The sequence below is a fragment of the Eleutherodactylus coqui genome, chromosome 5, assembly GCF_035609145.1.
Source record: "Eleutherodactylus coqui strain aEleCoq1 chromosome 5, aEleCoq1.hap1, whole genome shotgun sequence".
In the NCBI taxonomy this organism is placed as follows: domain Eukaryota; kingdom Metazoa; phylum Chordata; class Amphibia; order Anura; family Eleutherodactylidae; genus Eleutherodactylus; species Eleutherodactylus coqui.
Window position 1 is genome coordinate 247616091 of NC_089841.1, and position 26673 is coordinate 247642763.

General features: G+C 46.5%; 1 protein-coding gene across 2 annotated transcripts; it reads left to right on the top strand.

Moving 5' to 3' along the window:
• Positions 1-8837: 8837 nt before the first annotated feature.
• On the top strand, positions 8838-23051 carry LOC136628491 (uncharacterized). Of its 2 annotated transcripts, none has more exons than XM_066604436.1 (5): positions 8838-8946; positions 14195-14371; positions 17679-17778; positions 18238-18368; positions 20423-23051. In XM_066604436.1, exons 1-5 carry the CDS (start codon positions 8896-8898, stop codon positions 20696-20698), a joined length of 735 nt encoding a protein of 244 aa, XP_066460533.1. In that variant the 5' UTR covers positions 8838-8895; the 3' UTR covers positions 20699-23051. The 2 variants fall into 2 exon arrangements, with proteins under 2 accessions (XP_066460533.1, XP_066460535.1); XM_066604438.1 differs by lacking the exon at positions 8838-8946 and adding an exon at positions 8957-9095.
• Positions 23052-26673: the final 3622 nt, after the last annotated feature.

Sequence of the window (26673 nt, forward strand, 5' to 3'; positions counted from 1 at the left end):
GTGTCTGCTGACAGCAGTGAAGCATGGCGGAGAGCGGTACAATAATGAGTGTCTGCAGGCAGCAGTGAAGCACGGTGGGGAGCAGTACAATAATGAGTGTCTGTAGGCAGCAGTGAAGCATGGTGGTGAGCGGTACAGTAATGAGTGTCTGCAGGCAGCAGTGAAGCATGGTGGTGAGCGTTGCAATAATGAGTGTCTGCAGGCAGCAGTGAAGCATGGTGGAGAGTGGTACAATAATGAGTGTCTGTAGGGAGCAGTGAAGCATGGTGGAGAGGGTACAATAATGAGTGACTGTAGGCAGCAGTGAAGCATGGTGGAGAGCGGTACAATAATGAGTGTCTGCAGGCAGCAGTGAAGCATGATGGTGAATGGTACAATAATGAGTGACTGCAGGGAGCAGTGAAGCATGGGGAGAGTGGTACAATTATGAATGTCTGCAGGGAGCAGTGAAGCATGGTAGAGAGCAGTACAATAATGAGTGCAGGCAGCAGTAAAGCATGGTGGAGAGCAGTACAATAATGAGTGTCTAGAGGCAGCAGTGAAGCATGGTGGAGAGCGGTACAATAATGAGTGTCTGCAGGGAGCAGTGAAGCATGCTGGAGAGCAGTACAATGAGTGTCTGCAGGCAGCAGTGAAGCATGATGGAAGGCGGTACAATAATGAGTGTCTGCAGGGAGCAGTGAAGCATGCTGGAGAGCAGTGCAATGAGTGTCTGCAGGCAGCAGTGAAGCATGGTGGAGAGCGGTACAATGAGTGTCTGCAGGCAGCAGTGAAGCATGGTGGTGAGCGGTACAATAATAAGTGTCTGCTGACAGCAGTGAAGCATGGCGGAGAGCGGTACAATAATGAGTGTCTGCAGGCAGCAGTGAAGCACGGTGGGGAGCAGTACAATAATGAGTGTCTGTAGGCAGCAGTGAAGCATGGTGGTGAGCGGTACAGTAATGAGTGTCTGCAGGCAGCAGTGAAGCATGGTGGTGAGCGTTGCAATAACGAGTGTCTGCAGGCAGCAGTGAAGCAGGGTGGAGAGCGGTACAATAATGAGTGTCTGTAGGCAGCAGTGAAGCATGGTGGAGAGGGTCCAATAATGAGTGACTGTAGGCCGCAGTGAAGCATGGTGGAGAGCAGTACAATAATGAGTGTCTGCAGACAGCAGTGAAGCATGATGGAGATTGATACAATAATGATTGTCTGCAGGCAGCAGTAAAGCATGATGGAGAGCGGTACAATAATGAGTGACTGCAGGGAGCAGTGAAGCATGGGGAGAGTGATACAATAATGATTGTCTGCAGGCAGCAGTAAAGCATGGTGGAGAGCAGTACAATAATGAGTGTCTGCAGGCAGCAGTGAAGTATGGCGGAGAGCGGTACAATAATGAGTGTCTGCAGGGAGCAGTGAAGTATGCTGGAAAGCAGTACAATGAGCGTCTGCAGGCAGCAGTGAAGCATGATGGAGGGCAGTACAACAATGAGTGTCTGCAGGCAGCAGTGAAGCATGGTGGAGAGCGGTACAGTAATGGGTGTCTGCAGGGAGCAGTAAAGTGTGCTGGAGAGCAGTACAATGAGTGTCTGCAGACAGCAGTGAAGCATGGTGGAGAGCAGTACAATGAGTGTCTGCAGGCAGCAGTGAAGCATGGTGGTGAGCGGTGCAATAATAAGTGTGTGTTGACAGCAGTGAAGCATGGCGGAGAGCGGTACAATAATGAGTGTCTGCAGACAGCAGTGAAGCATGGTGGAGAGCGGTACAATGATGAGTGTCTGCAGGCAGCAGTGAAGCATGGTGGAGAGCAGTACAATAATGAGTGTCTTCAGGCAGCAGTGAAGCATGGTGGAGAGCGGTACAATAATGAGCATCTGTAGGCAGCAGTGAAGCATGGTGGAGAGCAGTACAGTAATGAGTGTCTGCAGGCAGCAGTGAAGCATGGTGGAGAGCGGTACAATAACGAGTGTCTGCAGGCAGCAGTGAAGCATGGTGGTGAGCGTTGCAATAATGAGTGTCTGCAGGCAGCAGTGAAGCATGGTGGAGAGCGGTGCCATAAGTGTCTGCAGGCAGCAGTGAAGCATTATGGAGATTGATACAATAATGAGTATCTGCAGGCAGCAGTGAAGCACAGTGGGGAGCAGTACAATAATGAGTGTCTGTAGGCAGCAGTGAAGCATGGTGGTGAGCGGTACAATAATGAGTGTCTGCAGGAGGCAGTGAAGCATGGTGGAGAGTGGTACAATAATGAGTGTCTGTAGGCAGCAGTGAAGCATGGTGGAGAGCGGTACAATAATGAGTGTCTGCAGGCAGCAGTGAAGCATGGTGGAGTGCGGTACAATAATGAGTGTCTGCAGGCAGCAGTGAAGCATGGTGGAGTGCGGTACAATAATGAGTGTCTGCAGGCAGCAGTGAAGCATAGTGGAGAGCGGTACAATAATGAATGTCTGCAGGCAGCAGTAAAGCATGGTGAAGAGCGATACAATAAAGAGTGTCTGCAGGCAGCAGTGAAGCTTGGGGGAGAGCAGTACAATAATGAGTGTCTGCAGGCAGCAGTGAAGCATGGTGGAAGTTCTTTGCAAATTTAAGGCTGCATATCAGAAAAGGGAGTTGAGGGATTTAGTGAAAATTAATGGTTTCCTCAATGTTGAGAAATATAGTGAGAAAACATATACCTCTACTCCTTTCATAAATTGTGACCAACTGGAAACTGCACACTGGCTCAGGCAAGAATGTGAAATTGCAAAAGGAAAATCTTCAGTGGTTGATAAAAGCCATATATTTATTATACGTTCAAATGAATAAAATCACATGAAAAATGGCGAACAGACCCCAAATCCTGTTCATAAATCACCAACGCATTTCAAGCCCGTGCAATTCTTGCCCATGGCATGCAGTATTTTGTATTAGTATTTCTAAGCCAAAACCAGGGATGCATTCAAATGCAGAAGAGGTAGAAATTAGAGATGAGCGAGCATACTCGATAAGGCAAGCTACTCGAGCGAGTAGTGCCTTATTCGAGTACCTGCCCGCTCGTCTCTAAAGATTCAGGTGCCGGCAGGGGTCGGGGAGCGGCGGGGGAGAATGGGGAGGAACGGAGGGGAGATCTCTCCCTCTCCCCCCCGCTCCCCCCTGCTCACCGCCACAACTCCCCTGTCACCCGCGCTGGCAGCCGAATCTTTAAAGACGAGCGGGCAGGTACTTGAATATGGCACTGCTCGCTCGAGCAGTTTGCCTTATCGAGTATGCTCGCTCATCTCTAGTAGAAATCCTTCCATTAGACTTTTCTCTGTAGGCTCCACTCCTAGTTTTGGTTACAAATACTGACCAAATATTGACCAGAGCACTACTGCATGAAAGTGTCGTTCACCTAGAGCTACATGACAACGTTGGTTGTGTGAAATGTAGATCACAATACTGCACTAAGACATGGCATACAGCGATAGTGAATGGGTTCACGCTACGACCTATTGTGACCGCAGCAACATTGTTGGATCTTTGGCTGCAAGTTGCATGTGATTTTGCTAGCACAGACTCTAATGCAAGTTGCTGCTTCTAATGTATGCATTTTTTAAAAACATCCAAATTGTGAATGTAAAATAGTCCTGAGACAGCGTGGCAGCCAAACCCAGGCCTTTAGGAGGAGACAGTGCGGATAAAGACATAGTCAATGGCAGCTCTACTGTCCCTACCTAGAGCACCCTGGCATGGCCCAGCCTGGCAGCTCACAGTGGCAAAAATTGATAGCAGGATGATAACAGTCTAATTCAAAATGTTCATGTGACGCCAGTGGTCCTTTAAAGTAATGAAACAGACGAATCGAATAGAGTAACGGTATCTGAACCATCTTCTCCATGACAGTCGCCAACCAGTTTCCGTTTGCGAATACTCCGGCCCAAAAACACACTTGCCACCAGCCTGTTACCTGACGGTGGATTGCCTGAGTGCTATCAGGGAAAATAGATGGTCAGTCGCTCTGCTCTTAGTTCCTCTCGTCTCAAATCTAACAAGCACTGCATACACTCACTCTCGCCCGACTTGTACTCCGATTAGCAGACGTGCAGCCAGACCCCTTTTCACTCTTCCGTGGATAAACAGAGGATGGGCTTCCTTTTGGCTCTCTCCCGGACCATGAGGGCGTCGGGGGCTGAACCTCCTGCACACTCTTCCTTGCCCGACTACATCTCGTCTTCTCCACTATCTCTCACCCACACCATGCCCCTAAACTGCCCACTCACTAATCCAGCAACCACGAGCAGGTTAGGGTGACAAGGACAGACACATTAAGGTTAATGACATGGACACCAAACACACAACAAGGGAAACACGAAAGAGCTTTGTGGGGTCCATACTCTACTCCGGGACACTACAACAGCAAGTTTCGGACAAGTTGCACAAGTGTTTTTTGCCATGTGACCCGAGTCACTGTGTATTTGCCACCCAGATGTCTTCCCCAGAACAATGCAGCATTGAACCTACAGGCGTCTTCACTCTGGCGAAGCACTTGCAGTCCTCTACAGCAGTGATGGTGAAACCTTTTAGAGACCGAGTGCAACCCAAAACCCACCTATTTATCATGCCAACACAGTAATTTAACTTGAATACTGAGGCCGAGCGCGACATTGCGCCGTGAACTCCCCCCGATGACGTGCTCGTGCGTATGCTTTGTATCGGTGGATGCCTCCCATCACTTCCGTGAGGTTGCGATCCTTCGGCATTGAGAAACGGAAAGTGTTTTTCCATTGTTTTTCATGGGCAACAACGCACCATACACATTGCATGCACTGCGATCTGTTTTCCTGTCCCATTGGAAATAATGGGAAATGGAACGCCCAAAAGTTAAGAGCAGCCCTGATTTCTTCATACAACGTGATGCAGGAAAATATATATATATATATATATATATATCGCTCATATATAAGACCCCATTCCGAAGCATAAGGTTCATATTCATGCGAGATTTGTGCGTCTCGCAACACACAAATTTTGTGCGATTTTCACAGCAGTATGAAAAGTCAGCTTGAGGTATGCAGCCATGTGCAAAATGGCCTCGGTAGTAATAGCGCCCCCTATATTGGTCTTGGCAGTAATACTATTACTACTGGGGCCGATATAGGGGATACAATTACGCATAGTGTCCCCTATATCAGCATCAGTAGTAATACACTGTTTCCCTGAAAATAAGACCTATCCTGAAAAGAAGACCTAGCATGATTTTTAAATAGTGTCCTGGTAGCTATACATGTAAAAAAGAAATATTTGGGAGCAAAAATAATATAAGACCCTGTGTTATTTTTGGGGAAACACGGTAGCGCCCCCTGAAACCGATATACTTACCTCCTCGTCTTCCAAGCGCTGCTGCTTCTCTGCTAAAATCACATCTTTGTTCCTGCGATTTATGAGCGTCAGTTATGCTTTTTTTTAGAATAATCTCACATCGCATCACTGCCGTCCGCGCTAAAATCGTATTTGTTTAAACGTGAAAGTCAATGGGACTTTCTATTGTTAAAATCACACCAAGTTTTTTGTGATTTTTTTTCTGAGGCTTGTGACATGCTTGCATTTTTGAGAAGGTGTTTTTCTTCACATGAGCTTTCTAACGGGTGTTTTTTTTTTAGTAGATAAGTCTATGGGAAAACTATGAAAAACGCCAAACCTCGAGGATGCTGCATTTTGAAAAAAAGAAAAATGCCATGGACCAAAAAAATGCGCCCATACTCTAGGGAAAAAAAACCCCAAATAAAAACTATGAGAAAAATGTAAGCCCAGCATTTCCAACGCTGTTTCTGCTGCTGACGGTGCACGCATATATGCAGAGGCGCACATCTCTTCATATATTAGGCGCCGTGAGCCTACGCAGAAATGTACACCAGATCCGATCTGAAATACATTGCTGGTATAATTTTCCCCAGTCTGTGGTATAAATTATACGCAAATGTGTCAAATTCATAAGGATCCGAACGATCCGTGTAGAAGGGCCTAATGTTCAGATGTTAATGCGGAATGAAAATGGTAGAATTCTGCCGGCAATTTTGCATGAAATTCTGCATTTAGGCGTCGATTTGGTGCGAAATTCCATAACATCCACGTGAATACCGCCTCTAAAAACCACGCAAAATACACAGCATTCGCGGATTCAGCTCCATCAGCAGGCAAAATCTATGGCCAGAATTTCGAAAGCAGAAACAAGGGTTTCCGCATGCAGAAGTGATTTGTCACATCTAGATGCGGAAATGTGATTTTCAGCGTCGGAATTCTGCACACGCATTTTGCCCATCGACAGGTGGATCCGTGCCAAAAACCACCATGTGAACATAGCCTAAGGGGCCTTTCACGGAATTAGGCCGCAGGATGCAGCCAAATCGGCAGCTGCGCAGCTCCACACCGGACTCTGCAGGCCTAACTGTGGATTTCAATGCGGAATTGCAGCCATGTTCAATTACGCAAAGATAAGACACACCACGATTTTTTCCTTCGCGGCGAGGTGGAAAAAAAAATCGCTTCTGTGTATTACTCCATTCAAAATGATAGGGTTCATATTCGTGCGACGCACAAATCTCGCCCTGATTTTCTCGTCTGTGTGAAACAGGCCTAAATACGCAGCGCATTTAGCCTGTATCACATGAGCGTATTCATGCAGCGTTCTGCGCACGCAACATTTACACACGCAATAGTGAAGAAAACCCATTGATTTTAATCTTTTGATATTTCATTGGCGCAAAATAATACGCAGCGTGATCTATTTTTCTGTGCATTAGCACGAGAAAATAGCACACGCTGAACTAATTGACTTAATTGGCATGCTAGCGAGTGCAATAAGTACAGTAAAACACACACGTGCGCGTGCAAATGTGCTTACTATGGCAGACTCACACGAGCGTAATTTAATCACGTATTACGTGGTGATGGATCCGTTGAAAGCACATTGATTTTCATTGATCCATTCGCATTTGCGTATTTACATTGCGTATCATGCGCACATAAAAAAAGAACGCGGCATGTTCTCTTTTACTGCGTATTACGTGCGATAGAGTCCTATTGTGCTGTACATATATACTTGTATGTCTGGCGTTTTTATGCAATGTCGCTAAGCGTCAGACCAGGAAATAAAGAAAACAGGAAGCCTGCACACGACAGAGTGCGTAAGATACGCTATCACGCACAGCGCACATGGGCTGCCATACGCAGCGAAACGCCGGCTTGCACAGCGGTGAAACGCTGCGTGATACATAAGCCCTCAGGGCTCCTTCACACGGGCGTATTGGCACACGCAATGCGCAGTGAATACAACCGATGGATTTCAATATTGATTGCTCACATGTGCGCATTTTTGGCCGCGAACAAACATGCTCTATCATTCTGCGTATTCGCGCACCAAAAGCGCCCATCGGAGTCAGTGGGGCGCACAAATGCGCAAGGAAATGCGCAGAGCGCTGTGTAATTACGCTGGGAAAAACCACAACTGGGACTTATTAGCGTTTACTTGCCGCGCACAAGTGAAGTACGGTGCAATGTGCTGATACACCTGGTTCATAGCGCTAAAACGTTGCGCTAAGGTGTGCGCAATTGTGTGAAGCCAGTGTTAGGGTGTGTTCACACAGGTCTATGCTTTTTTAATCTGTGAACATCACGGGCCACAATACTCGGGCGCCTCACGGTTTTTTGCCTATTGACAGTTTTCGTTCTTCTGTAAATACGCAATATATTTATCCGAGTAAAAAAGTACGAAAAACCGCTACTGGGGCGACATGGTGGTTACTGGGGCGGCACTGAGGGTGGCATGGTGGTTACTGGGGCGGCACTGAGGGCAACATGGTGGTTACTGGGGCGGCACTGAGGGCAACATGGTGGTTACTGGGGCGGCACTGAGGGCGACATGGTGGTTACTGGGGCGGCACTGAGGGCAACATCGTGGTTACTGGGGCGGCACTGAGGGCGACATGGTGGTTACTGGGGCGGCACTGAGGGCAACATCGTGGTTACTGGGGCGGCACTGAGGGCAACATGGTGGTTACTGGGGCGGCACTGAGGGCAACATCGTGGTTACTGGGGCGGCACTGAGGGCAACATGGTGGTTACTGGGGCGGCACTGAGGGCAACATCGTGGTTACTGGGGCGGCACTGAGGGCAACATGGTGGTTACTGGGGCGGCACTGAGGGCAACATGGTGGTTACTGGGGCGGCACTGAGGGCAACATGGTGGTTACTGGGGCGGCACTGAGGGCAACATCGTGGTTACTGGGGCGGCACTGAGGGTGACATGGTGGTTACTGGGGCGGCACTGAGGGTGACATGGTGGTTACTGGGGCGGCACTGAGGGCGACATGGTGGTTACTGGGGCGGCACTGAGGGCCACATGGTGGTTACTGGGGCGGCACTGAGGGCCACATGGTGGTTACTGGGGCGGCACTGAGGGCCACATGGTGGTTACTGGGGCGGCACTGAGGGCGACATGGTGGTTACTGGGGCGGCACTGAGGGCCACATGGTGGTTACTGGGGCGGCACTGAGGGCGACATGGTGGTTACTGGGGCGGCACTGAGGGCAACATCGTGGTTACTGGGGCGGCACTGAGGGCAACATGGTGGTTACTGGGGCGGCACTGAGGGCAACATCGTGGTTACTGGGGCGGCACTGAGGGCAACATGGTGGTTACTGGGGCGGCACTGAGGGCAACATAGTGGTTACTGAGGCGACATGGTGGTTACTGGGGCGGCACTGTGAGAATGGCGGCTGACAGGACTCACTTAGGAGCTGTGACAGAGCTCGCCTTCCCTCAGTAGTACTCGATGACAGACCGGCCGCCATGCTGCTAGCAGCCGTTGCTAGGGCCGTGTTGCTAGGAGCCTGGCCCTGAGAGACTACAATAGGCGGGGCTGTGTGACCTGGGAAGCACTATTCTGGGAGGGACGGCGGCGCCATGACACTCTTCACCAGTGTGTGCCGGATCAGCGGGCTCCCCTTCCGGGCTGTGAGTACGGCACCCGCCGCTCCCGGTAGTCCGGCACTGTGTTATCATGTGTGAGGTGTCTGTGGGGTCATGTATGTAGTATGTTACATGGAGCTCACAGGGCAGTGTAGTGCTGCACTGGGGTCATGTATGTTACATGGAGCTCACAGGTGAGTGCAATGCTGTAGTGGGGTCATGTATGTGGTATGTTACATGGAGCTCGCTGGGCAGTGCTGTGCCGGGGTCATGTATGCGGTATGTTACATGGAGCTCGCTGAGCAGTGTCGGGGTCATGTATGCGGTATGTTACGGGGAGCTCGCTGGGCAGTGCTGTGCCGGGGTCATGTATGTGGTATGTTACGGGGAGCTTGCTGGGCAGTGCTGTGCCGGGTCATGTATGTTACGGGGAGCTCGCTGGGCCGGGGTCATGTATGTTACGGGGAGCTCGCTGGGCAGTGCTGTGCTGTACTGGGGTCAGGTTCAGTCACATGACTTTAACTCCTGAGTGACCAGCAAGGACCAAGTGACTGTCATGGCGTGTCTTTATTTAGGAACAAGTCGTATTTTCTCTAACTGCGTCACTTTGGGGTACAAATAATGTGGGGGACGACTTTTATTGCATCTTTTGGGGGGGGGGAGTGGGATGGAAAGCCCCTCTTATCTCTCCCCACCCTCACCCCTCCCTTCCCTCAAATTCGACTGTTTGAGGTTTTTTTTTTCTTACAGCAAAAAATAACCTACTTTTCTTCTCTCGATCGGCACAATTACTGCGATTCTGACTGTACAGGACTTTCTTTTTTTTTATTTGTTAGGTTTTCAACTAATTTTGCACAATAAAAACACATTTTTAAAGAAATACAATGGCCTCTACATCGCCGCCATCAAAGATCCGTAGCGTCTTCATCTTTCCGGTAGCGCAGCTCCGTGAGGCCTTGTGTTTTGCAGAAACCAATAAAACCCTGAGTGCAAAGTGTTTAAATATGTTACTTATTGGCCGCAGGGTGTGTGAGGTCTGGTAAACCGTACAGGACTGCAGCCTGTAAACACGGGCGCATGGGGGAGGGAAGTATATTATGTTAGCTACCTTCCTACATGAGGGCTCCTTCACACACGGGACCCAATCGCACAAAAAATGAAGCTAAGGGCCCATTTAGACACAACAAATCTTTCTCAAAATTCACTCAAAGCCGTCTTTTCAGCGATAACCGTCTAAATGCGCGGACATCATGCAGTTTTCGTGCACGATTCGTTCCTCGCTTAATTCTAGTTTTCTAGAATTGAGCTATGAACTCTTATCAGCGGTGCAGGCTGTTATCCCAGTCGGCAGCGCTGACAAGATTCTTTCAGCTCGTGTCCCGTTGGTAGTTTTACAGCGGGACACGAGCTGTAAGTGCAGAGAACAATGCAGCTGTTTGCTTATGCAAAAAAGCTGTATTGTTCACCGAGCTAATTAGCTACTACAGACTATGCAAAGATGATCGCTCAAAACTGTCGTTCAAACTGAGCGCTCATCTTTCAGTGTAAATGGGGACTAACTGCACAAACAATGCGGGAATTTTTCCGCACTGAAGTGTCGAGCTGTATCTGTGCTGAAACTACGCTGATGAGTGACGGAAAAAATGTGCTGCGGTTCAGGAGTTCGGGAAGAAGAGAGATCGCGGCAGCAGCCCCGAAGTCCTTTGGAACGTCAAGGTTTCACATGTCCAACTGTAAGCTCGTGTTAGTCCCCGGCAGTGATGAAAGGGCTCTCCCAGGGAGTCTCCCCATCCCTGCCATGAAAGGAACCCCCGAGGAGATGGAGGGGTTCCCCTGCCTCAGGACTTCCCTTCGTACCCGTGGGGACACAGCGCTTCTGGGTTTAGCGGTGCCGCAGAACTTGCTGCTTCTCCCTTTTTTTTTTTTTCCAGCTCCCATAGGAGTAACTGGAGTAGCCCTTTAGTGTGAGTAAGTTGCACGACTTTGTAGCACAACTTGTGAAGATTTTTGGGGGATGGTGGTGGCTTATAATGTAAGGCCTACCCTGAAAATAAGCCCTAGCTGCAGGAAAAAAAAAGAATGCACCACCTTAGAAGCGCTGTCCGGCGCCGCTGCATTTTCTTCCTGGGTTCCCGACACTGGTCTTCATCTTTTTTTTTGGTCTGAGATTGAAAAAGATTTTTTTCTTAAATTTTTTTATTTTTTTTTGCTGTATTGTAGTTTTTTTTCAAAAACATTTAATTTTTTAAAAATGATTTGCTGCTGCCATCTTCTGGCGCAATAACTTTATTTTTCCATCGACTTAGTTGTGCACGGGCTCGTTGGTGTTGGTACCGTTTTGGAATTCATATGACTTTTTGATCACTTTTTATTGCATTTTTTTTCTTGGAAACAGGGTGACCGAAAAAGTGCATTTCTGGCGTTCTTTATTTTGGATGACGTTCATTGTGCGGAGTAAATGATGTGATACTTGGATAGATTGCATGTTTGCTGACGTGGCGATACCAAATATGTATTTTTGTTTTATGATTTAGATTCTTTTATTATAGATGGCAAAAGGGGGGTAATAAGCCTTTTTTTTAAATTTTTTTTTTAAAGTCTGCATAGGGGACCACAACAGAATTGACAGCGGCATTTAAAGGGTTAATAGCTCCGATCAGCCACGCAGCTAACTGCAGTTCTTGCCCACGGGTGTTGGCTATACTAAACAGCGCCCTCTGTGTATGAAGAGAGGTCGCCCCGCGATCTTTCTTTATAGATAACGCCAACCCTCGTAGGACCAAACTGTATGTCCTATAGCAGGAAGGGGTTAAAAGAAGAAAAACTTTTGCCATATTTATAATAAAAATATCTAAATTAAAAAAAACAAAATACATATTTGGTATCTCTGCGTCCGTAAAAGTCTGATCTATTAACCCCTTAACGACCGGGCCGTAGTGTTTTTACGTCCTGCAGCTGCAGGATGTGTATGGAGGGAGGTAGCGCCGCTATCTCCCTCCATACAGCGCGGGCGTCAGCTGTTTATTACAGCTGACACCCGCGGGCAATAGCCGCGTTCGGCCGATCGCGGCTATTAACCCTTTAAATGCCGCTGTCAATTCTGACAGCGGCATTTAAATCCCCCGAACACTGTGGGTCCCGCATGCCCCCCCCGCGGTGAGATCGGGGATCCGTGCAGGTGTCATGGCAGCCGGGGGCCTAATGAATGGCCCCGGGGCTGCCTTAGCAGACTGCCTATCAAGCCATCCACACAGGGTGGCTTGAAAGACTGCCTGTAAAAAAGCAGTATGACGTAATGCTATAGCATTACGTCATACTGCAGGAGCGATCAAAGCATCGCATGTTAAAGTCCCCCAGGGGGACTTCAAAGTAAAGTAAGAAAAAAGATCAATAAAGTTTTTTTAATTGTAAAAAAAAAAAAAAAGTTTTAAAAGTTTAAATCACCCCCCTTTTGCCATATCAATTACTAAAAAATCTAAATCATAAAATAAAAATATGTATTTGGTATCGCCGCGTCCGTAAAAGTCCGATTTTAAAGTAGTGCATTATTTTTTCTGCACGGTGAACGTCGTCCGAAAAAAAAAATAAATAAATAAATAAAGAACGCCAGAAATGCATTTTTTTTTTTTTTAGTTACCCTGTCTCCCAGAAAAAACGCAATAAAAAGCGATCAAAAAGTCGTATGTATTCCAAATTCATACTATCGGAAACTACAGGACATCCTGCAAAAAATGAGCCCTTGCTCAACTACGTCGACAAAAAAATAAAGTTATCACGCGCACAAAATGACCGCAGAAAATAATTGAAAAAGATTTAATATCTTAAAATAAAAATACAAGTACTACAGCAAAAACGATACTATATAAGTTTGGTATCGTAGCAATCGTACTGACCCATAGAATAAAAATATCAGGTCGTTTTTGTTGCAGTTTGTGCGCCGTAGAAACAGGACGCACCGAAAGATGGTGGAATGTCGTTTTTTTTTTCCATTTCTCTCCGCTGAGAATTTTTAAAGTTTTTCAGTACATTATAAGGTATAATAAATAGCACCATTGAAAAATACAACTCGTCCCGCAAAAAACAAGCCCTCATACAGCGACGTCGATGGATAAATAAAGGAGTTATGATTTTTTTAAAAGGGAGTAGGAAAAAACAAAAATGGAAAAAAGCAAAAAAGCTTGGTCACTAAGGGGTTAAAGTAACACATTATTTACCCCACGCGGTGAACGTTGGCAGAAAAAAAAAATAGTGACAGAAATGCGCTTTGTTTTGATCACCCCAATCAAAAAGCTGCATGTATTTCAAAATGGTACCAGAGCAAACTACAGGACGCCCCGCAAAAAAATGAGCCTTCACAAAACTGTCGACTGAAAAATAAGTTACTGCATGCAGAAGATGGCGGCATAAAATAATTAAAAAAATCTAATCTTTGCTGTACTACTTGTATTTAAAAAAGACGCACTGAAAGATGGCGGAATGTTGTCGTTTTTTTTTGTTTTTTTTTCTCCATTTCTCTCCACTTAGAATTTTTTATGTTCTCAGTACATTAAATAGCACCATTGAAAAATACAACTCGTCCCGCAAACAACAAGCCCTCATACAGCGACGTCGATGGATAAATAACGGAGTTATGATTTTTCAAAAGGGGGGAGGAAAAAAAGAAAATGGAAAAATGTAAAAAAAAAAGCCTGGTCACTAAGGGGTTAAGGAGTGGTGAGCTGTACATGTTACGGTACCTTTACACGAGGTGATTTATTTGCTGAACGTTCGGGGGGATAGTCATCCCGTGTACATGCAGACATAAACAGGGTATGAACAAGAAGCTGCTCACTTGTTGGAGTCACTTGGGTTTTAGTGACTGTTGGCCCCTGTGGACAGGCAGTCCAGCTATGAATGACTGCCTGTGTGCAGGAAATGGAGGTGGGCTGTCAGAGCAAACTTCAGCCCGCTCCGCCTCTGTTATGGGGATGACTATCGCCCTCGTGTGTAAGCACAGGAGCAGTAAGGAGTCTGGGGCGGCACCCAATAGTCGTGCCTTGTAAAGATGCCTGTAGTTGGAGCACCAGCGTGATATTTGGTGACAGGTCACCTAGATGGGTCAGTACCCCCTTCCTCCTCTCTTAATGTGGACTGAAACTGATCCACTGGCTTACTCGCTCTTGTGCTACATCCCGGGGTTACATGTCTAATTTCCATAAACGAAGCTCCTATTCCTAAAGGCCCGGTAGCTCTGATAGCAGGCCATCCAGTCTGTCTATAAGATAGAAAATGTGTTCCCTTTATGTGTTTGTAGAAGCTTTCGGGAATTGTTTCCAATGGAATCTGGAGGTCGTCTGGAGTCATTTCAGGAGGACGTTATGGATATGCTACACATTCTGAAGGACCTCGACCGATTAGTCGGTATCCTGTACCATACAAAAAAGACTTGCCCTATGACATAGTGGAATTAATGGAAGAAATGGAGAGAAAGGTAATTGTACATAGAAGCAGGAACACTTATTATTTTCACATGGAACTGTGTGCGTATTTTGAGAAAAAAATTCCTGTTCCTCGTTAAAGTTTAGAAAACATATTTTTATATACATGCTGGGATCCTCATGGTGAGAACGGAAATGCTATAAAGAGCGTATCTCACCCTGGAGGACCTATCCTGCATCACACAGACAATCCATTGACTTAGCTTGTTTAGGACCAAGCGCTCTATACAGCATTTGATCCTGGGATTAAGGCCTTTTTCACACAGGCTGCAAAACGCATGTATGTGAGGCTCATAAAAAAATATAAATGTTGGTATTTGTATAGCGCTAACTTATTCCGCAGCGCTTTCAGGTAATTTCTATTTATTACCCCCACCAAGCTGGGTACTCATTTTACCTCCTCGGAAGGATGGAAGGCTGAGTCAACCTTGAGCCGGCTACCTGAACCAAGCGGGGATTGAACTTTCAACCTTCAGGCCATGAGCGAGAGCTTACACTCTGCGCCAGACGAGTCTCATGGTTTCCAATAGGTTCTTTCACATGAGAGATTTTTGGAGCCTGAAAGAACCCATTGGAAACAACTAGCTTCACATACGTGTGTTTTGCAGCCCGTGTGAAACGGGCCTTAATCCCATGCCATTGTAACTATACAGTGCGGGTTTAAAGCTCCTATCATCTAGCAGGAGCAGGTCGGGTACTCGGCTATTAAGGCCCATTTACACGGAGCAATGATCACTGAAACATCGCTAAAAAGTGATCGTTTGAGCAATCATCGTTGCGTCTAAATGTGCGCCCATCGTGCACTTTTCGGGCACTGCTAGCTGATTGTTAAATTCAGTCCAACAGAAAAATGGTCGTTCAGCCTTTTCAGCAGTTCTCCGCGGGTAGTGCTGATAGCATTGTTTCCCGCTGGAGAACAAAAGAACTGAAAGCAGATAAGAGCCCTCAGGCTATTAACTACTTTCAGCTAAGGCTTCATTTGCCCACTAAATTGCTCTTAAGTAGCTGAATAGCTCCTAAATAGTTTATGCAAAATGATCACTCAAAGCTGTCACTGAAACTGTCGTCTGAGCGATCATCGCTCCGTCTAAATAGGCCTCTAGAGACAACCGAGGACCCAGAGGAGAAGTCGGGAGTGGTTTATAATTGCTTCTGCTTTCTCTTTACAACCTACATTGTACTTGGTGAACACTATGTAGAGAATGGAGGAGCTGGCAGTGTCGCTGGGTGCCTCCTGGCAAGGCAGAGCTGCTGGGTTTTAAGGCCCATTTAGACATAACGATTATCGCTCAAAAGCCATCTTTTGAGTGATAATCATTCTGTTTAAACGGGCTGTTCGCGATCGTGCACTGTGCACTGATAATAATCTTCCAGCTGGTATCCCAGCTGAAGGCTCTGAGAACAAAGGAGCTGTCAGCGCTCCTGCTGTTTCTCAGGTCTAGCAGCTCAGTGGGACACCGTGAGAACAAAGCAGCGGTTTACATATACAAAACAGCTGCATTGTTCTCCAAGCTATTGCGCTGGTGTCCCACTCCGCCTGCATAACTCTTAAGTAGATAATTAGCTTGCTAGATCAGATCGCTCAAAACTGTCACTCAAACTGTCGTTTGAGCAAATTGTGAGTGATCATTGCTCTGTGTAAGGCCGCCTGCAGACGAGCGGGTCGGATCCGGCAGCGAGAATTCTCGCCGCGGGACCCGACCCGAGAGCCTGCAGGGACGACCGCGTACTCACCCGCGCCTGGCGGCCCCGGCTCTTTCATGTGCCGGCTGCCACGCAGCCCGTAGCCGGCGGCCGGGTGAGTGCGTGCCCCGCACAAAAATAGGACCTGCCGCGCGAGATTTCGCGCGGCCAAACCGCGGCCGTCTGCATAGGAGTGCGTATTGTAATGCACTCCTATGCAAACTTTCAGTGGCGGAAATACCGCCGCGGGATTTCCGCCCGTGTGCAGGCGGCCTAAATGGGACTTAAGCCATTGCCAGGGCTGATCTGGGTCTCTTATAAGAGGATGCTTTCCCCTGTAAACTGGGGCTTCTATGGTTATACCAGTTATAGTGAAAAACTGCTAAGAAAAAGACACTATAAAATACAAAAATATAAAGAAAACCAGCTCCCACACCAACCTAAATTGTTGCCATCAGTCGAGACAAGAGTAAATTACATATGAAAACCTCAAAAACAAAATGGGGAACCCATTTCTGTATTTTATTTTAATGTAAAGACTAACTTTGAAAACTAAAGAACTATAAATGTTCTCAAATTGTATACATTACCGTAATAAAACGGAGAAAAATCTGAAAAAATGCAGCAAAAATACTTTTGGCGGTCCAAGATAGAGGGAAAAAAAAAAAATATGGCTGCGGTCCGTCTTTCCAGACTGATCAGCTGATTGTGCACCCGCTGACTGCCGCAATAACACAGGGGTCAGAGTGGAAGTAGCGATCGTCTCTGCTCTGGCCTCTGTGAATTATCCGCTGCTTGTAACTACAGACACGGCTCCCATTGCTTTCAATGAGCTCTAGATTTGCAGTTACAAGCTCCGGCCACTATGCAGAGGTCGCAGCAGAAACTTTCGCTTTGCCCCATGTTTGTGCGCTCGCTGACAGCGCCGCAATATTAGTTGATCAGTCGGGGTCCTGGGCGACTGAACCCCAGTTGATCAACTACTGATGACCTATCCTGAAGATAAGTCATTAATAGTATTCTCCTCGGGAAAACCCCTTTAACGCTGATCACAGGGCTTACCAGCAGGGGGACACTTTGTTCAGTTTGATAAGGGACCCTACTCACAAGTAGGGATTGCCAATGGTGGAAAATCCCCTTAAGAGTATGTTCACATGTAGCAGAAAGCAGAAAGTGTGGTGTTTTTTTTTTTTTTTTGTTTTTTTTTTAATTGGTGGAAAATCTGCATTAAAACCGTGACAAAAGGGTCACAATCCATGCCATTGGTACTGATTTTAACATGGTTTTTGACTTACGATCCACAGTAGATTTCACCACTTCAGTTGAAGGGGGTAAATCTGCTGATTCGCATCAAATTTATACTCGCACACTTGCAAGCTTATGTGAGAGCGAGCGCACGGCAGTCTGGGAAAAGAAAACTCAATGTTTGTTGGGTAACTGCGCAGGAACTGGGGGGGGGGGGGGGCGCGTATAACAAATATACCATAACCTGGCTCCCTGCCACCACCCATAATGGCAGCATGGTTTAGGGTGCTATAGGGAGAGGACTGGTGCGCTTTAAAATATTCTTGGAAGGTCATTTAAAATGTTTCTGTTTTTGTTTTGTTTTCTCCTCAGGGTGGTTTTTTACCGAATGTTTTTAAAGTAATGGCACACCGACCGAATGAGTTCAGGGCATTTTTTGCCTATTATGATATCCTAATGAACAGGGAAAACGGTAAACACCTTTTTATATGACTTATTGGTATAAGGCTGGCATCACATATTTATTTTATTCTTATGCAAAAGACAAGGTTGCCGGGGCTTGGCTGCAAGTCAAACATTAAGATTTCAGCTAATACTGTATGGGGTGTATGGTTTCTTATGGTGGGCCTGGTCAACCATAGAAGGGGACATCAGTGGGATATTACCCCCCCCCCCCCCCCCAACTACCATGTTCACATTTCTTAAGACAGCCTATGAAATGGGATTGTTTTAATAAGGCCATCCCCTTTAAGTGTGCGTGTGCCCCAAGGAAGTGGTTTTTCTGTACAGTTTGTCTAAGTCATCCCCTCTAATATATTCTCTGCACAATATTGTAAATCTAACTAGCATTATATGTGTAATGGTGAACGGCTGCAGGTAATGGTGGAGCCAGTGATCAAATACAAATGCTGTAAAATTATGTCTCTTATAGGAAATGTATCCAAAGCTGACAAAGAACTAATCATTGTAGCTACCAGTGCAAACAACAAGTGTCCTTATTGTGTAACGGCCCATAGTGCATTACACAGGATCTATTCCAAGAACAAGACATTGGCTGACCAGGTAAATCTCATACATCGCATACGCATCTCACAGCATTGGGCTCTATACAGTCTCTTACTGCCTGGTGCCAACAGTGGGCACAAATTAGAGTGCTGACTTGCTTGAATACATCTTCAAATCTACTGTTCAGTTTTAGGATCCGTCTTCCACCATACAAAGACTTGCCTGACAGTTCCAGGGGTATTTCTGGCCAGCTTTACCTAGATCATTATATAGTGCTGACATATTCCATCAGAGGGTCCATGTACAGACCGAATCAGACAGTACAGACCGAATCAGACAGTACAGACCGTACAGACCGTACAGACAGTACAGACCGTACAGACCGTACAGACCGTACAGACCGTACAGACCGTACAGACCGTACAGACCGTACAGACCGTACAGACCGTACAGACCGTACAGACCGTACAGACCGTACAGACCGTACAGACAGTACAGACAGTACAGACAGTACAGACAGTACAGACAGTACAGACAGTACAGACAGTACAGACAGTACAGACAGTACAGACAGTACAGACAGTACAGACAGTACAGACAGTACAGACAGTACAGACAGTACAGACAGTACAGACAGTACAGACAGTACAGACAGTACAGACAGTACAGACAGTACAGACAGTATCAAACTAAAGAAAACAATTAGAGTGGAGACCCAGATTGCAAGAACTTGCAATCTATAAGGAAGTAGGGATGACTCGAGGTAAAGTGCGTGTTCTGTACATATTCTTGTCATATCTCACTTAAGCTAGTATATATACAACTGCATGAATCGGTCACCACTGGTATCTGTGCTTTAGGGATATAGGGTGGGGCAGAATGTAGAAGAGGGGTAAATACAGGAGTTTAATTAGGTGAAATGGCATGTCTCTCTAAAGAGATGGGATTTGTGGCACGCCTAAGGCAACCCTCCTGTTATGGAACAAAGTTCTGTCCCAGGACAGGAGGGGGTATGTTACCTGCAGTACTGCTCTGCCAGCCCTCCAGTCCGCTGGTTTGGTCCCCTTTTTCAGCTGTCTAAGATGGTTACAGCAGTTTTTTACTACCTAATGTACACTGTGCACTGCTTTTTAATTGGCCAATGTTCATCACATGAGCAGTTTTAGCCAATCCAAGAGAAGGTATAGTGCATTAGTAGTCTGACATTACCACTGACATTACCCTCTACATCTTGGGGCCCCCAAATGAAATATAAGCCCTAGCTGCATTTAAAAAATTAAAGACAAATGAATCACCTAACAGCCGCTGTTCACTCTGCCACGTCTTCTCTGCAGGGCCCCGGCACTTGCTTGTAGTTTTCTCTCAGCGCTTTCTGCTCAGGGCTTCAAATTCCCCGCCTCCAGGAAACGCTGACTGTGATTGGCTGAGCCACGGCAATTGAGAATCGATCAGAGCCAGCGCTTGATGAATCAATCACAGCCATTCAATGAATGGCCGTGATTGGTTTATTACAGCCATTCAATGGATGGCTGTGACTGGCTCATCAAGCACTGGCTCTGATTGGCTGAGCCACAGTGCTCGAGAACCAATCACAGCCAGCGCTTCCTGGAAGCGGGAAATCTGAAACCTCTGACCAGGAAGCGTTGAGAGAAAACTACAAACAAGTGAAGAGGACCTGCAGAGAAGACGTGGCAGAGTGAACAGCGGATGTTAGGTGATGCACTTGTTTTTTGTTTTCTATGCAGCTAGGGCTTATTTTGGGGCTTTGACAGTAGGATTTCCCATTGTAAAGTTGCATGGCACTGCATTTTAATGTAACAGAAAGAGGCTCCATAGGGAAACACGGGCTACAGAACATCGCAAATTGCAGTAATATTTAGCAACTAGCAAACTTTTTCTCGCTATGCAGCAGGCTACACAACATCACTAATGTGAGGGAACCCATAGGACAGCATGGGCTTCACATGCATGGGATTTGTAGCACTGTTGCATCGTGAGAAAATCATGCGTTTTTTGTCGCCTGTGTGAAACCGGCCTTTGACTCTTCTGCCTGTTAGCTGGTGGGGCATATTGTACTGCGTCTTACCGCTCTAACCAAACTCTGCCTCTAGGTCATTGTGAATCCGGAGCTGGCTGACCTCCGCCCCAGAGACCGAGCCATGCTGGAGTTTGCTTTGGCAGTTGCCAAGCCAGAAAATATTACGGAGGAGCACTTCAGCAGTTTGGAGAAGCACGGTTTTGATCGTGAAGATGCCTGGGATATCGCGATGGTCACTGCATTTTTTGCTATGGCTAACCGAATTGCACACTTAACTGATATGCGACCAAATGAAGAGTTCTATACGCTGGGGAGACTTCCCAAGGAAAAGCCCGAGGAGTCAGAATAAGTGTTCTGTTACAGAGCGGCCTGGAATCATGGGGGCAAGTGACCGGTCTTATGACTTCATTAGTTACTGCTCGGATATTGGCTGAGGATGCACTTAGATTTGTACACTTTTGTACTAAGACACTAATTTCAATAGTCTTAACATATTCATCCTGTATCTGCAAAAATCATTATTTTTCTTTTTTTATTAAATGACATTTCATAAGGCAAATGTGCAGGAATCTACAAACTAATATTTGGATACTTTAGATACATTTTTCACATTATACATGATTTTGTTAAATTGTAAAAGTCAATGGTGTCATAACAAATGTATTAAATAACACACACACCCTACACACACCCCCCCCCCCTAGGAAAATGTGATGTTAAATGCCAACTAATCAAGCAGACACATTCCCCTATAATGGATGAGCCCGGAGTGGGAGCTCTGAGATGGGGAGGGTCCCCTCTATAACCCCCATGTGCCTTCATACAGTAGAAACAATAAGATTGTCTTCATGAGGAAAACAATTTTTGAAAACTTTATTTATAACTAACAACCATCTTAATGCATATTTCACCCTAAATTTGTAATTTTTTTTTTTTTTTTTCCCCCCCAGGTTAACTTTTTTTAAATGCCTCTTCTACTGTAAGTTACAACTAGTTTGACCTGTATAGTCACTTTTAGCCTTGTTCACACACGGCCGGTTTACTTAACTCTTCTGTGTCTGTATTTTGAGCGGGTATGTAGCAGCATTTGTTTTTAGCTACTAGATATAAACTCTTCCACTAACAGCGGCTTCAGCCCACTATTGCAGGTTGACAATAGAAAACTTTGGCTATGTGACCAGCTGTGTTCTTGCTAAGCCTTGGCAGATAACGATGTGGGCCACTGTGACGCCCAGAAAAGATGATTAATGTGTCCTATTCATGTGCGTGATACTCACCAGGCATTTGGGTGGCATACAGCAGCGTCAGTCCAGGGTGGTAGAGGGGCTGAACACCACCTTAACATAGGAGAAGCACCCAGCAGTTTATTATTACACTTAGTGTTTTTAAATGAGTGAATTGCAGCAAAATCACGGTAAATGCAGATTTCTGCATATGTATCTTTAATAGTACAAATGGGAGTATGATTATAAAGCAAGAAGTAATGTAAGGTATGTAGGGTTACAAAAGACATGCACTCACACACGCCTCACTCTCGCTCGCACGCACGCTCACGCACCTCACTCACACACATGCACGCCTCACTCTCATGGGGTTAAGAATAGGGTCTTGTGTAGCAGCTATACACAACCCCGTGGACCGGTGCGTCTGGTGCAGTTTTCAGCTTGACTGCTTAAAAATTGATTCATAACCATGTTTTGAAATAAAAATGCATCTGTTATCCATCAAACGTTAAACAGTCAATTAGTAAATGAATTCAGGCTTTCATGGTTTGTAAACTGTTCTTTGGGTGCTACATGAGACCGCATCCTGAATGTGAAGCACATTGGAGTCACTAATGTGAGGTACATTATGGGGTTAATAACTTAAAGTGCCTTACATTAATAATCTCATCGTGTACTTAAGGGGCCACTCCAGTGGTTTTTGTGTTATTCCTTATGTTGCTATTTCCCCAGTATATAGAAGTGAGCTTGTGTTATCTTTTTATTAGTTATTTCCTGCTGTCTTATTTCCCTCCCTCCCTTCTTCCATCGGTGGCAGCGGTAAAGGAGAGTTCCTCCACCGCTGCAGTAGCGGCTTGTAAGCGTTTTATATGCTTGTTTGCTGTTGCTGTAGAGGAGGAGGCATCCTGCTCCTGCTCCAATCTGACAAGTGGGGTGTGCGGGCTGTATTAGTCAGTGAGTGAGGGTGGCGGACTAGAAACTGCGCAGCGTAGAGGACACACTACTGACAACTTTCCAATAAAGCTAGTACATAAACGGTGCTAGTGCGGTATGTGAGTAACCTAAGCCAGACCGGAGCTCCAACAACCATTCCCATGTGTCTTTGCTTTTGGGATAAGTAGTGAGAAGATTCTACATGTACAGATAGGTAAATGTAAGAAGCCCTTGAATATTGTACTTACTGTAGCATGTACACTTCTTAGCTGGGGCTTCGCCACTGACAACTGTGAAAACTCTGTATATGCATTACAAGGTAGTTACTCTTCCTCTATATCTCATGTTTTCTGTTACATCGATGCTTTATTAATGACATGGCTACAAACTAAAGTGATTGTGAGAACTACAGCAGAAGCGGTCATGTCTATTACATGAATGACCAGAACTGAATGTATTCTGCAGTGAATGAACACCCGTCATGTAAAGAATCCTAATGTAGGCCTCCTGTTACCGACTGGAGAAATAAATCTTATATGATGAGTATTCTCGTCTGTTACTGCATGCTCTATTGTGTTCTGAACTCTAAACTACAATATCTATTATTTTGAAGTTTTATTATACCCTTAATAGCTGGTGTGTGTTAACAGGGTTACCCAGGGAAATACTATTGTTGACCTATCCTCATCAGTAGGGATCCACCATTGGGGACCTCGGCCGGCCACAACACGGGCCGGAGCAGCAGCTTCTGCCCCACAGCCCTGGCACTTAGCTGGGCTATCGATCAGTGGAGCCCAGCTGACCAGCTATTATCTCCAGTGCCACTGTTCAAAGCATGTGGTAATGGATAACCCCCTCCCCCCCCCCCCCATATGTATGTGTTGCTGTTTGGACTACAGGAAAGGAGTATGGGCTCACACGAGCGTATCCTACCGCATATTATGGGTTCTGTGTGTGGACTGCCAATCTTTACATTATTTTCATTAATTCCTCACACACTGCGCTAAAAAGATTGCAGCATGCACAATCTTGACACTTATTATGGGTGCCCACACCCCAAGATAGTGTATGGGGATTGTCAGCACACAATGCATTGCATACGCCTGTGTGGGAGATGTGCGCACACGTACATTCTACTTGTACATCGCATTTACCACAAAATGGCTATAATAAAAAAATACAACTTGTCCCACAAAGAGCATGCGGTCCTACGGATGTGTCAGCGGATGAATAAGGTTATGGCTGTATGGGTATCGCACTACCCAGTGTCCTCGCAGTGTTTGAAAAACTATTTTACAGACTTTACATAAATACTCCAGTTTATTGTATTTGCCTGTAGTATGTCTTGGCACAGAGGATTCAGATTACATGCTGCCCATAGAAATCTATGGAGGAGGGAGGATCAGAAAGACACACAAATAGCGCTGCAGCTAAGTGGTTTACCATTTCACATCTACTCGTATCAAATCTTCACCACTCAGTACTGCTTAGGGCCAAAGCCCACGGACAGATTATCGCTGTGAAAAACGCGGCCAGACACCCGCCGCGGACTCCGCAGCAATGGCCGTCCAGTGTGTTTAAATAATTCTTCCATGCCCACAATGCAAATCAAATGTGATTTTCCGCTCAGGGAGGAGAAATTGCAGCATGTCCTATTCTGTGCGGAACAACACGGACTGCTTCCATTGCAGTCAATGGAAGCTGTCCATCCTGCGATGCCTCCACTGTGAGCACTGTGGGACTCTGCGTCACCGTGTCATGCGCTGCACTGCGCATACGTGTTGGATGGGAGACTCGTGGCAGATCCGGACCGCTGAGTATAGGTCCTCTGGGGGCTCCGGGTCTGATTCCGCTGCCATATTTCACAGGTGCAATCTGACCCAGCCGTGGGCAGGAGGCCTTAATCATGTCATCCATGTATGTGATAGTGATAGGGGAGCGGGCGCTTTGCTTCTGTGTATGGCAGATGAAATAGCTGCTAGCACAGTTCAGGAAAAACTAGTAGCGGTTGTACCTACTGAAGGGGAAACTGCTAAAAAAAAAAGAGTCAAGGATACAAGTCCTATAATTACAAGCAATAATCGTGTTATTCCACATCTGAATGCTTATTCTGAAATGTCATCTGGAAGTGTAGGCATGTTATGCAGGATAAGAAAAACATGGCTGCTCCCATCTCCCAAAAACAGCACCACCCCTGGCCGTGGGTTGTGTGTGCTACTGCGGCTGAGTTCGATTGAAGTGAATAGCCATAAGCTTCAATACCAGACATAAACCATGATGACCCACTCGCCAGACCGCTTTGTGGCGGCAGCTGCGGAGGGCCGTGGAGCTTATCTCCCATTCACAACAGGAATGCTGTCTGACGTTGTGGCTGCACGCTCTTGTACAGTATTATCTTCACTCCTTCCCCGGGCTCTGACAATGAGTGGTGTGTGCCGGAGCTGGGAGAGGAGGGGAAGTTATGTTCTGCTAGAAAGCACGCCTCACCAGCCAGAAGTCCTGTTGTGAGTGAAGATAAACTGAAGCTCTGCTACCCGCATGCGGTCCAGGGTCAAAGCAGAGTTATTACAAAGTGGGGGCCAGGCAGGGGTTTACTACCATGTCTCCCTGAAAGTAGGAACTACCCTGAAAATAAGCCCTACCCTGATTTTCAGGGGGTTTGAAATATAAGCCCTAGCTACACAACATTAAAAAAAAAAAAACAACTTTCCTAACCAGCACCGTCAGGGTCCCTTCGGCTGGTCTTCGCAGCTCTTGCTTCAGTCCTTAGCAGCTAACGGAACATCGCTTCTTGGTAACGGAGTTCATAAACCCTGCCTCCAGGAAGTGATGGCTCTGATTGGCTCAACCTCAGCGCTTGAGGACCAATCACAACCATTTAATATGATAGCTGTGATTGGTTCTTCGAACACTGCATTGATTGGCTGAGCTGCAGCGCTCCAGAAACAGACTAAAGCCATCGCTTGCTGGAGGCTGGGTTTACGAACTGCGTTACTAGGAAGTAATGTTCTGTCAGCTGCTAAGGAATGAAGCACGAGCTCCGAAGACCAGCGGAAGGGACCCGGACGGTTCCTGCTATGTAAGTATAAACCATTCCCTGAAAATAAGACCCTGTGCTCCTTTTGGGGCCAAAAATAATAGACAGGGTCTTATTTTTGGGAAACCATGGTATTACAAAGTAGGGGCCACACAGAGGTCATTATTGTGGAGTGGAACTCCATCGGGTGCACTATTACTATGAAGGTACTGAGAGGTTCATTAGGAGTCAGGGCAGGATGGGAAGAGTATGCAGGGACTGGGTGTAGATACAAGAAATATTCATGGCGGTCTGGCCCAGATGGAGAAGAAAGGCATAAACGGCTGTCATCACTCGGAGGAGACATCACCTGTGATCACTATCACTGTGTAGAACTGGGATCTCTTGTTTGGGGAGTGCACTATTTAAAGGCATACTAGCGCATCTAAGGTCAGCATGTTATAAACGTTCATTATACATTAAACATTTTGGGGGAGAGCAATGAGTTTTATGTGCACCCCTGCTTCTACTCTGAGCCCGCTCACTTCATAAACCCCTGAGGTCAGATTAGTCGACCTATGGTCAAGCTGAGGCACTCTCCCCAGACCATGACATTATCACTACTAGCCTGTGAAGTCCAACTATGCACCCATGGGATACGTCTTCATTCGGTGTCCACCAGATGAGGACTTGGCCATCTGTATGGTTCAGCAGGAGATGGGACTCATCACAAGACAACATTCAGCCATGTGTCCGAGGTTCATTGAGGTCTCTCCTGGGTGGTGATGGGTGGTCATCAGGGGCCCCTTGTTGGTCTTCAGCTATCAGTCGACACAAGCTACACCACATGGTTACAGTGGCAATGTATCTAACTTCCCTGCTGCTAGACTGATGGCTTATTTGGTCCACTGTAAGGTGTCATGGCTGAGATACCAGCTGTGCCACCCAACGCCCGCCTCCAGGGTCAACCACATGTGGCCTGCACTGACTGGCCATGGTTCCACCAGTCTTGATACAGTTGTTTAGGAACAGCCAACAAGTTCGACTGTTTTAAACGTTCGGGCAGCGCCCTCTGCCACCAACAATGTTCCGTCCCGCAGGCGCCGGGTAAAGTCCGCCTCATGCAGCCATAACTGCATCTAAACCTTTCTG